At 44.4% G+C, this 14,525-nt stretch overlaps 1 protein-coding gene across 1 annotated transcript; it reads right to left on the minus strand.

The window, feature by feature from the left end:
* Positions 1-6,812: 6,812 nt before the first annotated feature.
* On the minus strand, positions 6,813-10,256 carry LOC134651724 (uncharacterized). Its single transcript, XM_063506826.1, has one exon. The coding sequence runs from the start codon at positions 10,254-10,256 to the stop codon at positions 6,813-6,815; it is 3,444 nt and encodes a 1,147-aa protein (XP_063362896.1).
* Between the last annotated feature and the right edge of the window lie 4,269 nt (positions 10,257-14,525).

The following is a 14,525-nucleotide window of genomic DNA, read 5'->3' on the forward strand; positions in this document are numbered from 1 at the left end:
CTTCTCCGCTGTCACCCATGACACTAGCCGACCTCGATCGCCAGTGTTACCAGTGAAAGTACGCTAAGAGTGACAGATAGGATACATACCACAATAACAGACTTCGCGATCTCCGCGACACTCGCGAACGGCAAAAGGGTTACATCAGTAGCGTCATTAGCTGACGCGTCCATTCGGCTATTCGTTCTCTAGCCCAAATGGCCGCATTCCTCCTTACTCTTGTCGCTTCCTCTGGCCGTTCTTCCATAACACTTGGCTCTCTCACTTCTGCCTCATGTGTATCAGCAGCGTGAGCTTGCTCAGTTTGCGTAGGACTACTTTCGGAATCTAACACAGAAACTTCTTTCTCGGTTGCCGACTCGGTAGGGATTGTTAGCTCATTAATTTCTATCTCGGGCTCGGGTAACACTATCGTTTCTGATGCTTTTATGGGCTCCACAATTTCAACCATCTCACGGTGTTCAGTTGGTGTCTCTGCCCTCTCGCCGTCTTGTGATGGTAATCGTGCACAATCCGTTGGGCCGTACGCATCAGACTCCAAAGGATACAGATGGGCCATGGATCTCGCAAACTCTGCACTCCCAACCACCACCTTGGCTGCTCGGCACCAGTGTTGGCCGTAATGTGTAATTCTAATTAACAATTAATCATTTCCATTAACCATTAAATCCGCAATTAGTCAATTGCATTACGCATCAATTTAAATTAAGTTAATTAGAATTGAATTTTGAGGCGTTTAATTACATTGATTGTCAATCTAAATTAACGTTTAATGCAATTAAATCAATTTTTTCATAAACTAATAATTAATGTTACTATTGCTTAGAAACTTGGAGCTAGGTATTAAAATTAAAAATAAGCATATGAATACAAGCTTCAGTGAATTATCAGGTCGTGATATTTTAAAATGAGACAACAAAATGACCCTGAAACCTGGCAGTAGGTACCTACTGGAACTCAGGTTTGGTGCAACATAGACACACGCCATTTAGGCTATTCGACTCGTCACAATGAGCACTTGGGAGAGCAGTACCCAAGATGGAGCTGATGCTGAACCTTGGCTGTACCTAGTGGAACTCAGGTTTGGTGCAACATAGACACACGCCGTTTTGGTCATCCGACTCGTCTTGATGAGCACTTGGGAGAGCAGTACCCAAGATAGAGCTGATGCTGAACCCTGGCAGTACCTAATGGAACTCAGGTTTGGTGCAACATAGACAAACCCCGTTTTAGTCATCCGACTCGTCTTGATGAGCACTTGGGAGAGCAGTACCCAAGATAGAGCTGATGCTGAACCCTGGCAGTACCTAATGGAACTCAGGTTTGGTGCAACATAGACAAACGCCGTTTTGGTCATCCGACTCGTCTTGATGAGCACTTGGGAGAGCAGTACCCAAGATAGAGCTGATGCTGAACCCTGGCAGTACCTAATGGAACTCAGGTTTGGTGCAACATAGACAAACGCCGTTTTGGTCATCCGACTCGTCTTGATGAGCACTTGGGAGAGCAGTGCCCAAGATAGAGCTGATGCTAAACCCTGGCAGTACCTAATGGAACTCAGGTCTGGTGCAACATAGACAAACGCCGTTTTGGTCATCCGACTCGTCTTGATGAGCACTTTGGAGAGCAGTATCCAAGATAGAGCTGATGCTGAACCCTGGCAGTACCTAGTGGAACTCAGGTTTGATGCAACATAGACACACGCCGTATTGGTCATCCTACTCGTCTTGATGAGCACTTGGGAGAGCAGTACCCAAGATAGAGCTGATGCTGAACCCTGGCAGTACCTAATGGAACTCAGGTTTGGTGCAACATAGACAAACGCCGTTTTGGTCATCCGACTCATCTTGATGAGCACTTGGGAGAGCAGTACCCAAGATAGAGCTGATGCTGAACCCTGGCAGTACCTAGTGGAACTCAGGTTTGGTGCAACATAGACACACGCCGTTTTGGTCATCCGACTCGTCTTGATGAGCACTTGGGAGAGCAGTACCCAAGATTGAGCTGATGCTGAACCCTGGCAGTACCTAATGGAACTCAGGTTTGGTGCAACATAGACAAACGCCGTTTTGGTCATCCGACTCGTCTTGATGAGCACTTGGGAGAGCAGTGCCCAAGATAGAGCTGATGCTAAACCCTGGCAGTACCTAATGGAACTCAGGTTTGGTGCAACATAGACAAACGCCGTTTTGGTCATCCGACTCGTCTTGATGAGCACTTGGGAGAGCAGTGCCCAAGATAGAGCTGATGCTAAACCCTGGCAGTACCTAATGGAACTCAGGTCTGGTGCAACATAGACAAACGCCGTTTTGGTCATCCGACTCGTCTTGATGAGCACTTGGGAGAGCAGTACCCAAGATAGAGCTGATGCTGAACCCTGGCAGTACCTAGTGGAACTCAGGTTTGATGCAACATAGACACACGCCGTATTGGTCATCCTACTCGTCTTGATGAGCACTTGGGAGAGCAGTACCCAAGATAGAGCTGATGCTGAACCCTGGCAGTACCTAATGGAACTCAGGTTTGGTGCAACATAGACAAACGCCGTTTTGGTCATCCGACTCGTCTTGATGAGCACTTGGGAGAGCAGTACCCAAGATAGAGCTGATGCTGAACCCTGGCAGTACCTAGTGGAACTCAGGTTTGGTGCAACATAGACACACGCCGTTTTGGTCATCCGACTCGTCTTGATGAGCACTTGGGAGAGCAGTACCCAAGATTGAGCTGATGCTGAACCCTGGCAGTACCTAATGGAACTCAGGTTTGGTGCAACATAGACAAACGCCGTTTTGGTCATCCGACTCGTCTTGATGAGCACTTGGGAGAGCAGTGCCCAAGATAGAGCTGATGCTAAACCCTGGCAGTACCTAATGGAACTCAGGTCTGGTGCAACATAGACAAACGCCGTTTTGGTCATCCGACTCGTCTTGATGAGCACTTGGGAGAGCAGTACCCAAGATAGAGCTGATGCTGAACCCTGGCAGTACCTAGTGGAACTCAGGTTTGATGCAACATAGACACACGCCGTATTGGTCATCCTACTCGTCTTGATGAGCACTTGGGAGAGCAGTACCCAAGATAGAGCTGATGCTGAACCCTGGCAGTACCTAATGGAACTCAGGTTTGGTGCAACATAGACAAACGCCGTTTTGGTCATCCGACTCGTCTTGATGAGCACTTGGGAGAGCAGTACCCAAGATAGAGCTGATGCTGAACCCTGGCAGTACCTAGTGGAACTCAGGTTTGGTGCAACATAGACACACGCCGTTTTCGTCATCCCACTCGTCTTGATGAGCACTTGGGAGAGCAGTACCCAAGATTGAGCTGATGCTGAACCCTGGCAGTACCTAATGGAACTCAGGTTTGGTGCAACATAGACAAACGCCGTTTTGGTCATCCGACTCGTCTTGATGAGCACTTGGGAGAGCAGTGCCCAAGATAGAGCTGATGCTAAACCCTGGCAGTACCTAATGGAACTCAGGTCTGGTGCAACATAGACAAACGCCGTTTTGGTCATCCGACTCGTCTTGATGAGCACTTGGGAGAGCAGTACCCAAGATAGAGCTGATGCTGAACCCTGGCAGTACCTAGTGGAACTCAGGTTTGATGCAACATAGACACACGCCGTATTGGTCATCCTACTCGTCTTGATGAGCACTTGGGAGAGCAGTACCCAAGATAGAGCTGATGCTGAACCCTGGCAGTACCTAATAGAACTCAGGTTTGGTGCAACATAGACAAACGCCGTTTTGGTCATCCGTCACATCTTGACGAGCACTTGGGAGAGCAGTACCCAAGATAGAGCTGATGCTGAACCCTGGCAGTACCTGCAGGTTCAAGATGTGACGGATGACCTAAATAGCGTGGGCTTATGTTGCACCAAACCTGAGTTCCACTAGGTATAGCCAGGGTTCAGCATCAGCTCTATCTTGGGTACTGCTCTCCCAAGTGCTCATCAAGACAAGTCGGATGACCAAAACGACGTGTGTCTATGTTGCACCAAACCTGAGTTCCACTAGGTACAGCCAGGGTTCAGCATCAGCTCTATCTTGGGTACTGCTCTCCCAAGTGCTCATCAAGACGAGTTGGATGACTAAAACGGCATGTGTCTATGTTGCACCAAACCTGAGTTCCACTAGGTATAGCCAGGGTTCAGCATCAGCTCTATCTTGGGTAGGGTCTCCCAAGTGCTCATCAAGACGAGTCGGATGACCAAAACGGCGTGTTTCTATGTTGCACCAAACCTGAGTTCCACTAGGTACAGCCAGCTGTTCAGCATCAGCTCTATCTTGGGTACTGCTTTCCCAAGTGCTCATCAAGACAAGTCGGATGACCAAAACGGCGTGTGTCTATGTTGCACCAAACCTGAGTTCCACTAGGTACAGCCAGGGTTCAGCATTAGCTCTATCTTGGGTACTGCTCTCCCAAGTGCTCATCAAGACGAGTCGGATGACTATAACGGCGTTTGTCTATGTTGCACCAAACCTGAGTTCCACTAAGTACAGCCAGGGTTCAGCATCAGCTCTATCTTGGGTACTGCTCTCCCAAGTGCTCATCAAGACGAGTCGGATGACTAAAACGGCATGTGTCTATGTTGCACCAAACCTGAGTTCCACTAGGTATAGCCAGGGTTCAGCATCAGCTCTATCTTGGGTACGGTCTCCCAAGTGCTCATCAAGACGAGTCGGATGACCAAAACGGCGTGTTTCTATGTTGCACCAAACCTGAGTTCCACTAAGTACAGCCAGGGTTCAGCATCAGCTCTATCTTGGGTACTGCTCTCCCAAGTGCTCATCAAGACGAGTCAGATGACCAAAACGGCATGTGTCTATGTTGCACCAAACCTGAGTTCCACTAGGTACAGCCAGGGTTCAGCATCAGCTCTATCTTGGGTACTGGTCTCCCAAGTGCTCATCAAGACGAGTCGGATGACCAAAACGGCGTTTGTCTCTGTTGCACCGAACCTGTGTTCCATTAGGTACTGCCAGGGTTCAGCATCAGCTCTATCTTGGGTACTGCTCTCCCAAGTGCTCATCAAGTCGAGTCGGATGATCAAAACGGCGTTTGTCTATGTTGCACCAAACCTGAGTTCCACTAGGTACTGCCAGGGTCCAGCATCAGCTCTATCTTGGGTACTGCTCTCCCAAGTGCTCATCAAGACGAGTCGGATGACCAAAACGGCGTGTGTGTATGTTGCACCAAACCTGAGTTCCACTAGGTACAGCCAGGGTTCAGCATCAGCTCTATCTTGGGTACTGCTCTCCCAAGTGCTCATCAAGACGAGTCGGATGACCAAAACGGCGTGTGTCTATGTTGCACCAAACCTGAGTTCCACTAAGTACAGCCAGGGTTCAGCATCAGCTCTAACATGGGTACTGCTCTCCCAAGTGCTCATCAAGACGAGTCGGATGACCAAAACGGCGTTTGTCTATGTTGCACCAAACCTGAGTTCCATTAGGTACTGCCAGGGTTCAGCATCAGCTCTATCTTGGGTACTGCTCTCCCAAGTGCTCACCAAGACGAGTCGGATGACCAAAACGGCGTTTATCTATGTTGCACCAAACCTGAGTTCCACTAGGTACAGCCAAGGTTCAGCATCAGCTCCATCTTGGGTACTGCTCTCCCAAGTGCTCATTGTGACGAGTCGAATAGCCTAAACGGCGTGTGTCTATGTTGCACCAAACCTGAGTTCCACTAGGTACAGCCAGGGTTCAGCATCAGCTCTATCTTGGGTACTGCTCTCCTAAGTGCTCACCAAGACGAGTCGGATGACCAAAACGGCGTTTGTCTATGTTGCACCAAACCTGAGTTCCATTAGGTACTGCCAGGGTTCAGCATCAGCTCTCTCTTGGGTACTGCTCTCCCAAGTGCTCACCAAGACGAGTCGGATGACCAAAACGGCGTTTGTCTATGTTGCACCAAACCTGAGTTCCACTAGGTACAGCCAAGGTTCAGCATCAGCTCCATCTTGGGTACTGCTCTCCCAAGTGCTCATTGTGACGAGTCGAATAGCCTAAACGGCGTGTGTCTATGTTGCACCAAACCTGAGTTCCACTAGGTACAGCCAGGGTTCAGCATCAGCTCTATCTTGGGTACTGCTCTCCCAAGTGCTCACCAAGACGAGTCGGATGACCAAAACGGCGTTTGTCTATGTTGCACCAAACCTGAGTTCCACTAGGTACAGCCAAGGTTCAGCATCAGCTCCATCTTGGGTACTGCTCTCCCAATTGCTCATTGTGACGAGTCGAATAGCCTAAACGGCGTGTGTCTATGTTGCACCAAACCTGAGTTCCACTAGGTACAGCCAGGGTTCAGCATCAGCTCCATCTTGGGTACTGCTCTCCCAAGTGCTCATTGTGACGAGTCGAATAGCCTAAACGACGTGTGTGTATGTTGCACCAAACCTGAATTCCACTAGGTACACCCAGGGTTCAGCATCAGCTCTATCTTGGGTACTGGTCTCCCAAGTGCTCATCAAGACGAGTCGGATGATCAAACGGCGTGTTTCTATGTTGCACCAAACCTGAGGTCCACTAGCTAGATAAAAATTACGGGCGCCCTTATAAAATTACGATATATTTTTGTTAATTGATAATTATCAATGATATTTTTAATTGTCATTAAAAATTGATTTAATTTTTAATGGTTTGTGAAGCATTAACCATTAATTCTTTTTAATTTTTAATGGTTCGAAATAAATTAATATTAATGCAAATTGATGTTAATGCGAATTGACAATTAAATTTCCTTCAATGGTTAATGGTTAATTCGAATTAACCTTTTCAATGGTTAATTTTTAATGGTAATTGGGATTAACGTTCGGCCAACACTGCTCGGCACCCACCACCACGGCCTCGGACCAAACTTGAGATTTTACCAACCCTCCAACCGATTCTATTCTTGGAACCATTCTTAATCTGTACAATGTCACCGACCTCCGGAGACCTCCCTGATACCACTCGCGGTTGTTTATGAGAGTGGGCGAATCCGTCCCGCAGACCCGGCAGGCATCGATTGGCGAACATCTCTTTGTATTCGTTAAGAATCCTCCGACCTCTCTTCCAGCCCTCAACCAAGTCCACCTCGGTACTGGTACCTTGCGAGGTCCCCTCGCCAAGCTCCGGGCCCATTTCTAGACACCGACCCAGAGACAGAAAATCAGCCGGTCGCAGGACTCCCTCCGGATCGGAACCCACTGCAGTCAAAGGCCCCGTGCTCAACACAGCCCCAATCCCCCTCACCACTGCATGCATCCGACCGTCCGCCAATAAATGCTTGTCAAGTGCTCGCCTCAAGCAGCGCTTTACCAGTGCAACTAATCCCTCGCAAAAGCCGCCTTGCCAGGGCGCAAGCTGCGCGATGAACCTCCACCCGATATGCCTCTCCCGGCAGCATGAATGGACCAGTACCTCACCCGTCAGCCCGAACCGTAGTGCACCGTCCGATATCAATATTCTAGGTGGTCCTCCAGCCGCCACGAAACGCCGCATCGCCAGCAAGCACTCCTCAGCCGTCAAAGCCCCGACCAACTCCAAATGCACAGCACGAACTGCCAAACATGTCATAAGACAAATCCATCGTTTTTCTCTACCAGTACCTGTTTCCACCAATACCGGACCCAGACAGTCCAATCCAGCAAAGGTAAATGGAGAACCACAGTCAACTCCTTCACTGGGCAGTGCAGGCGGTGGTGGCAGTCTATAAGGACCTCCAGAACACCTCTCACACCGCGAACACCTCTTCAGAGCCCTCCGCACTTGGGCACGCCCATGGGGGATCCAACACCTTTCGCGCAATACACCCAGTGTGTGTGGAACCCCAACATGGCAGCCGTCTCTATGCGTCCCCAGAACTATCCGGGCTGCGAAGGGCGACCCCTTCGGAATCAGAATGGGATACCTCCTATCATACGACAAATTAGCATTCGCGAACCCCCCCCTACATCTTAAGATCCCATCCTCGTCCACAAAGAGACCTAAGTCTCGCGACAAACTGGCTACCCTTCCCGAAACTTCCTCCGAAAAGAATTTTTCTTGTAACTTCTTTATCTCAGTCACTGTCTCTTCACACTTCTCTTCATCTAATGGGTTTTGCATAGAATCCAAACTTTCATGAAGTGCAGTGGCTGCAGGATTATCCTCCATTTCAGAAAAGTTAAGATCGCTATCTTGCTCTTCATAGCCTTTAATTGTCATCTCTGGACCATCCACCGTGTCCAGAGCCCTCCCGGCCAAGCACATTTCTTCCTTCTTCTGCTCCTTAGGCCAATCACGTTGGTCTTGTAGAAGGAAGTCTGGACCATGGAACCATAGATCCTGTTTCTGATGCCACAATTCTGGTCTGGTAGCTATGTCTGCAGGGTTCTCTTTTGAGTTGACATAGCGCAGCTCTGCACCTAAGATGTCCTTAATTTGCTTGATCTCATTGACTCGTCTCGATACAAATGGTGGAAGTAATCTACTAGATTTGATCCAAGCTATGACAACTTGACTATCCGTCCACAAATATATCTTGCATATATTTAGGTCTATGTGGCTTTTAACATACCTCAGAAGTCTACTTCCTATCAGATACCCTAGCAATTCAAGTCTAGGAATTTTGAGATCACTTTTGTCTTCTGCTGGGGTTACTCTGGATTTTGACATGAGAAATGAAGTTGATACTTGCTTTCCAGTTATGACGCGCAGATAAACAACTGCTGCATATGCATTCATAGATGCGTCAGTGAAGCAATGTAGCTCATACTTCGTACATTCCGACTTTGATCCACTTGCGACATGTCTTGGCAGTTCTACGTTCTTAACATCTATTAAATTCTCAATTATGTTCCTCCATGATGTTGACAAGTCTTCAGGCAGAATCTCGTCCCATTTTAACTTCCTAGTACAGATCTCCTGGAACAAGAGTTTTCCTGGTAGCATGAGTGGTGACACAAACCCGCATGGATCGTACAGACGTGCTAGCACTCTCAAGACTCCTTTCTTTGTAATACGTCTGTCTATGATCTCGCTCTCAAAGGTTTCGTTATTCAGTTTGAGCTTTAAGGTTTCATTTTCCAAATTCCATATCAAACCGAGGATCTTCATTTCACTTTCCTGTTTAGCTCTCTTTTGCTCGGGAATCTTGTCTACAAAATCTTTGTCATTAGACATCCAATCTCGTATGTTCATTCCTAATTCTTTGAATGAGTTTGTAGTTTGAGCATACAAATTGAGAGCCTCTTCTCTTGATTGAACTGATGTCACTAAATTGTCCACATAACATTTATCTGCTATCACTGGAAGAAGACTTTTGTTAGTCTTTGAAAGGTGATATCGAATTGTTGCCGCTAAGAGGAAAGGACTCGATATCACTCCAAAGGGCACTCTGCAGAACCTGTACTGCATGATGTTGTCATCAGTTAGCTCCTTTTCCAAATCTTTGACCCAGAGAAACCTGGTCACATCCCTGTCCTCTTCTTGTAGACCAACCTGAAGAAAAGCCTTTTCAACATCGGCGGTGATAGCAATTTTCCCAATTCTAAATTTCAGTACCAATCCTGTAAGGTCTTCCAACATGTTCGGACCTCTGTATAAGCACTCATTCAAGCTCTTCTCGTTTTTTAGCTTAGCTGAAGCATCGTAGACCAGCCGGCCTCCTTTTCCCTTCTGTTGAACCATATGAAAAGGTAGGTAGTGAACTGGATGGTCAGCAGGAATGGTAGGATCCACAACTTCTATTATATTCGCTTCAAGCTGTTCCTTTAAGATTTCCTCATACTCTGTCATGACTTCTTTATTTGACCTCCGTAATACACCCTTTAACCTTCCAAAGGCAAGTCCAAAATTAGTAGGCAATTTAGGTGGATACTCTATCCACGGCCACTTGACCTGGTACCGTCCTTCACTGTATTTGACAGTATTGTTAAAGTGCTGCACGGCTTCTTCCTCACATGTAGTTTTTGGAGAATCACATATCCCGATGCTCTCAAGTGACCATAAAAATTTGACATCTATGGTACGCAGATGAAGATCTGGTTCTGTAAAAAAGTCTTGATTGATTTCATGACACTGGCAATATGTAGCAACTGATAGAATGTCCCTTTCTCTGTTGTTAGTAGCACTTCCTGCGAGGAACCAACCAAAATCAGAATCTACCAGATAAGTATTATTTCCCAAATCAACACTCTTTCTGATAAATGAGAAGTATAAATCATTTCCAATCAACAAATCGATGCCTTCACCAGTAGAAGCATCGTCCGCCCAGATGTCTATCATTGGTGACTCTACCTTAGCTATGGGTAGCTCTGCGGTGATGTATGGAACTATATTCACTCTAATCAGTCTTTCAACATTACGTTTACTCACTACAGTTATTGTTGCATATGGGCATAACATTTCTCTGGGCTTTTCTGATCCAAAAGTATAAATCATCAAACAATCTTCTCCATCAGATTTAATTCGTAATAATTTTGCTATTTTGTTTGTAATGTAAGTTCGTTGACTTCCAGAATCAAGTAAAAGTCTAATGCTCAGACTTCTCCCCTCCGCTGTCCTTACTTGGGTTACTGCCGTCTGTAAGAAATTGGATGGTTTATTTAACTGTACATTAACTGAAGTAATGTTTGAAAGTACCATATCACTAGCCTCACCCCTTTGCACCTTCTGTCGACACAGTGCTCTATTATGCATCCTAGAGCAATGTACACATTTTCTCCTTCTTGTGCACTTGGAGGCATGGTGTCCTATTTGGAAGCACGCATAACACCTATCTTTCAACTTCCCAATCCTCTCTTTATATGTGTTAAATTTGGTACAGTCCTCACTATAATGTTCTTCATTGCAAAATATGCACATTCTCTTAGGGCGTTTCTTGCTAGGTTGAGTTGAAATTGCTTCCCTCTTTTGTTGCCATTTCCTTTTCTTTACAGCTCCAATCTGCAGTGTTGCTGTTGAAGCAGGTGTACTCATCTCCGTTGTGTCACTGGACTTTACTGGAATCACAGAACTCTCCATGTTTGTAACAACCGAACTCTCCATGGCTGTTATTACAGCATCCAAAGCCTTCCGGATTGCAGCAAAAGAATCATCGGTTGACATAAGCCACACTTGGTATACTACTCTCGATGGAAATTTATTAAGTATAATAACTCTAAGGTGACTAGCATCAACTTTCTCCCCAAGAGCCTCTAAGACCCTAAGGTGCTTCTCTATATTGTTCAGAGTACGCCTACAATCTTCAGGTGAATCCTTAGCTACAGCTAGATTTTGCAAAGCATCATTGTGAGCATCGATGACCTTCGTAGGTTTACCAAAGCGGCTATTGAGAATGTCTACCGCAATCGGATAATTCATGTTAGTAGTTTCCAGACCCTCGACTGCTTGAAGGGCTGGTCCCTCTAATGACGCTAGCAAGTATGAAAGCTTCTCAACGTTGGCAATGTCCTTATTATCAACATTAGCTGCGAATTTATCCCAAAAAGTGTTCCATTTTAGGATGTCACCGTTATATTTCCCTAACTCTAACTTAGGTAGACGCGTTCTATGATTGTTTTCCCCTTCATGGCAGTATAGTTTTATTGCGATTTCTAATTCGGTCAGCGTGTCCTCCGCCTTTACTTGCATATCTCGACATTCATTGCAGAAATCTTCTTTTATATCCGTTGCACCAGACAAATATCTATCTAAATCTGTTGTGAGCGATAACAATCTATTTTTAACGTTTATTCTCACAGCAATGATCCTGTCCCTTGCTACGCCAGTTTCAATGCTGTTAAGGGCCTCTGCGGCTCCCTTTAACGCTTCTGCTAGCCTATCTAGGCGTAATTGTAATGTGGAAAGCAGAAAGTCCATTTTGTACGCAATGCGAGCTACCAATACACTTTATATGCTTCTATATCTTATGAGTATCTTGCATTTTGTTTGATGCTAATCTGCAATGAAAAGCGTTCACTTGAAGTCGAGTTTAAGTACTATAAAAGTTTGTTAATCTTACATGAAATTGCAAGTGCTTTATTACTTCATAATGAAGTCGCCTTAAATCTATTACTTACAAAAGTTTATTTAGCAGTCCACTTCGACACTTTGGCACTCCTTAATTAAGTAATTGCACACTTTTATTAGTTTTTCACTTCTAAAACAAACTTTTCTCACAACACACGAAAGAAAAACGGGTAAGTTCGCAAAAGTAAAAACCATAGACTTAAGTAGACTAAACTTCATTCTTAAACCTCCTCTACACGACCAGACCGATAGATCTATCATACCGAACCGTTCCGTACCAAACATAATAAATAATCCGTGACGTAAATAATGTCCGTAGGGAAAATAAAACAACAAGGAAATGTTTCAATATATCTTTTTTTGTTATAAACTAACGAGGAAACGCAAAATGTCAAATTTAGTAAATAAATTTGACCATGAATATGACCGAACGTAAAAAGTGGCGTGTTTCTGAACGTGTTCAGAAACTAAATTAATGCTGATCTATGGAAAAGAAAAAAAAAACAAGGAATCGTCTATCGGCCGGTTCACCGTGTAATAAAATTCTACAATCAATTCGTACTGAACTCGAGACATGCACATTCTCTTCATGGCTGGGCAATATCACTGTCCATGTGTACGCACCACAATAGGTCATAACTATCCCATGTGTACGCACCAGCATGGGCATACCCAAACCAAAAAAAAAGTCAAGTTGAATAAAAAAATATTTCAACATTTAAGTACGACAACTCTTTTCTCATTCCAAACACGTGAACCGCAACCGACATATTTTTAAGCACTCTCCACCAAAACATGTAGCGGAGTTTTACCTTTAGGGGGATGTAATGATGACCTCGCTACATGGATCTCTAAATATATTAAGCACAGTATAAAATAGCTACTGCAATGACCATGAATCAACACTCGATGGGCGCACAATTCCATCTCCTCTCAATCTCGTATCTCTTGTTATGAATGTAACCTCAACTCTCTCAGGGAAAATTAGAAGGGCCCCAAGTCCCGTGGCTTATATCGGTGGATGCACGGCACAACTGAATCTCCACAACACAGGAGAACTCATCGTGCATCCCGCAACTCATATACTCATGATATACTCTCATAATCTCGTATATCTCTCAACTCATAATATGCGATGAGTCCCGAGGCGGGAACCATTTGGTCCCCGACGAGCCTCCACAACAACCCCTACAGCTCATCCATCAGCCTCCATAATGAAACCTCCAGTGACTCAAACCGATAAACTCTAGCCACCTCACTTGTTACATTCAAACTCGAGCTACACATAAAGAATATCAGACAATTCTTCAACTCAAGGTCGTCGCTAATTCAAGGTCACTGCAATATCCATATATATCAAAATATAGATTTGTTTAGCTTACCAAGAATCTCCTGTACGTGATGCACGCGCCACGGCGTCACACCACCTCTTACGTACCAGAAATTCAGACGACCTCTCTCAACTTGTCTCAACTCGGTACCCGCCATCTTCTCCGCTGTCACCCATGACACTAGCCGACCTCGATCGCCAGTGTTACCAGTGAAAGTACGCTAAGAGTGACAGATAGGATACATACCACAATAACAGACTTCGCGATCTCCGCGACACAAACGATTATTAGCTAATTGAGGTTTGTAGCGCGTTTATGAATTAGGGGGTAAATATGTACCTATTTATCGACATACGGCCCGATTCGAACTTTAAGATACGTCAAATATTACTTCTAGATCGTTTTAGTTTCTAATAATTTATTTAGTTTATTATTTATTATTTAATACAAAGTACATTATAAATTTAGAAATACTTATCATTAAAGTAGGTACACACAATAAATAGACACAATCATCAAAAATACTTAAAACTAAGAAATATACTAGAATTTTTCTTATTCTGATAAATGATGTTCTTATTATTTCTGACAAATATTGTTTCTGTTCATGTGGTGCCTTATCTGTTAAATATATCTCAAGAGTAGGTAACAATAGTTATACATATTAAAAACATAAATACTTAAAGAATTTTCTACCAAACATAAATGGCTATTTTAACCATATGGGTTTAAAGATTTTTATTACTCATAAAGAACAAAAGTTCACTTACAATGAGCTTAAACTATAAAGAATTTCATGCATGGTTTACAATTACAGACATCCAGATATCGATGATAATAATTAATATACATTATCACTGATATATTTTTTCAGCTTGGTTTTAAACATTTTTAATGATTTACAATCTTTCACTTCACTGGGTAAGTTATTGTACATCTGTGCTCCCTCGTACATGACGTTCCTTTTGCCGTATCCTGTTCTGTGCTTAAAAAGTTTGATCTTGTCTGTATTTCTCAAGCAATGTCTAAAATTTCGTTTTGTTAATGTAATGTTTGTATGTATTTTATTCGCAATGATTTTTTTAATTAAGATACAGTAGTATAAGTGTATAGTTGTTTTATATTGAACAGTTTGTTTTTTTTTGTAAAGTGTTTTGGTATTCATGAGGTAGTTATACTTGTATAAAATATAAACACCCACTAAGTATATCAA

This window comes from Cydia amplana, chromosome 10 (genome assembly GCF_948474715.1).
Source record: "Cydia amplana chromosome 10, ilCydAmpl1.1, whole genome shotgun sequence".
Taxonomy (NCBI): Eukaryota; Metazoa; Arthropoda; class Insecta; order Lepidoptera; family Tortricidae; genus Cydia; species Cydia amplana.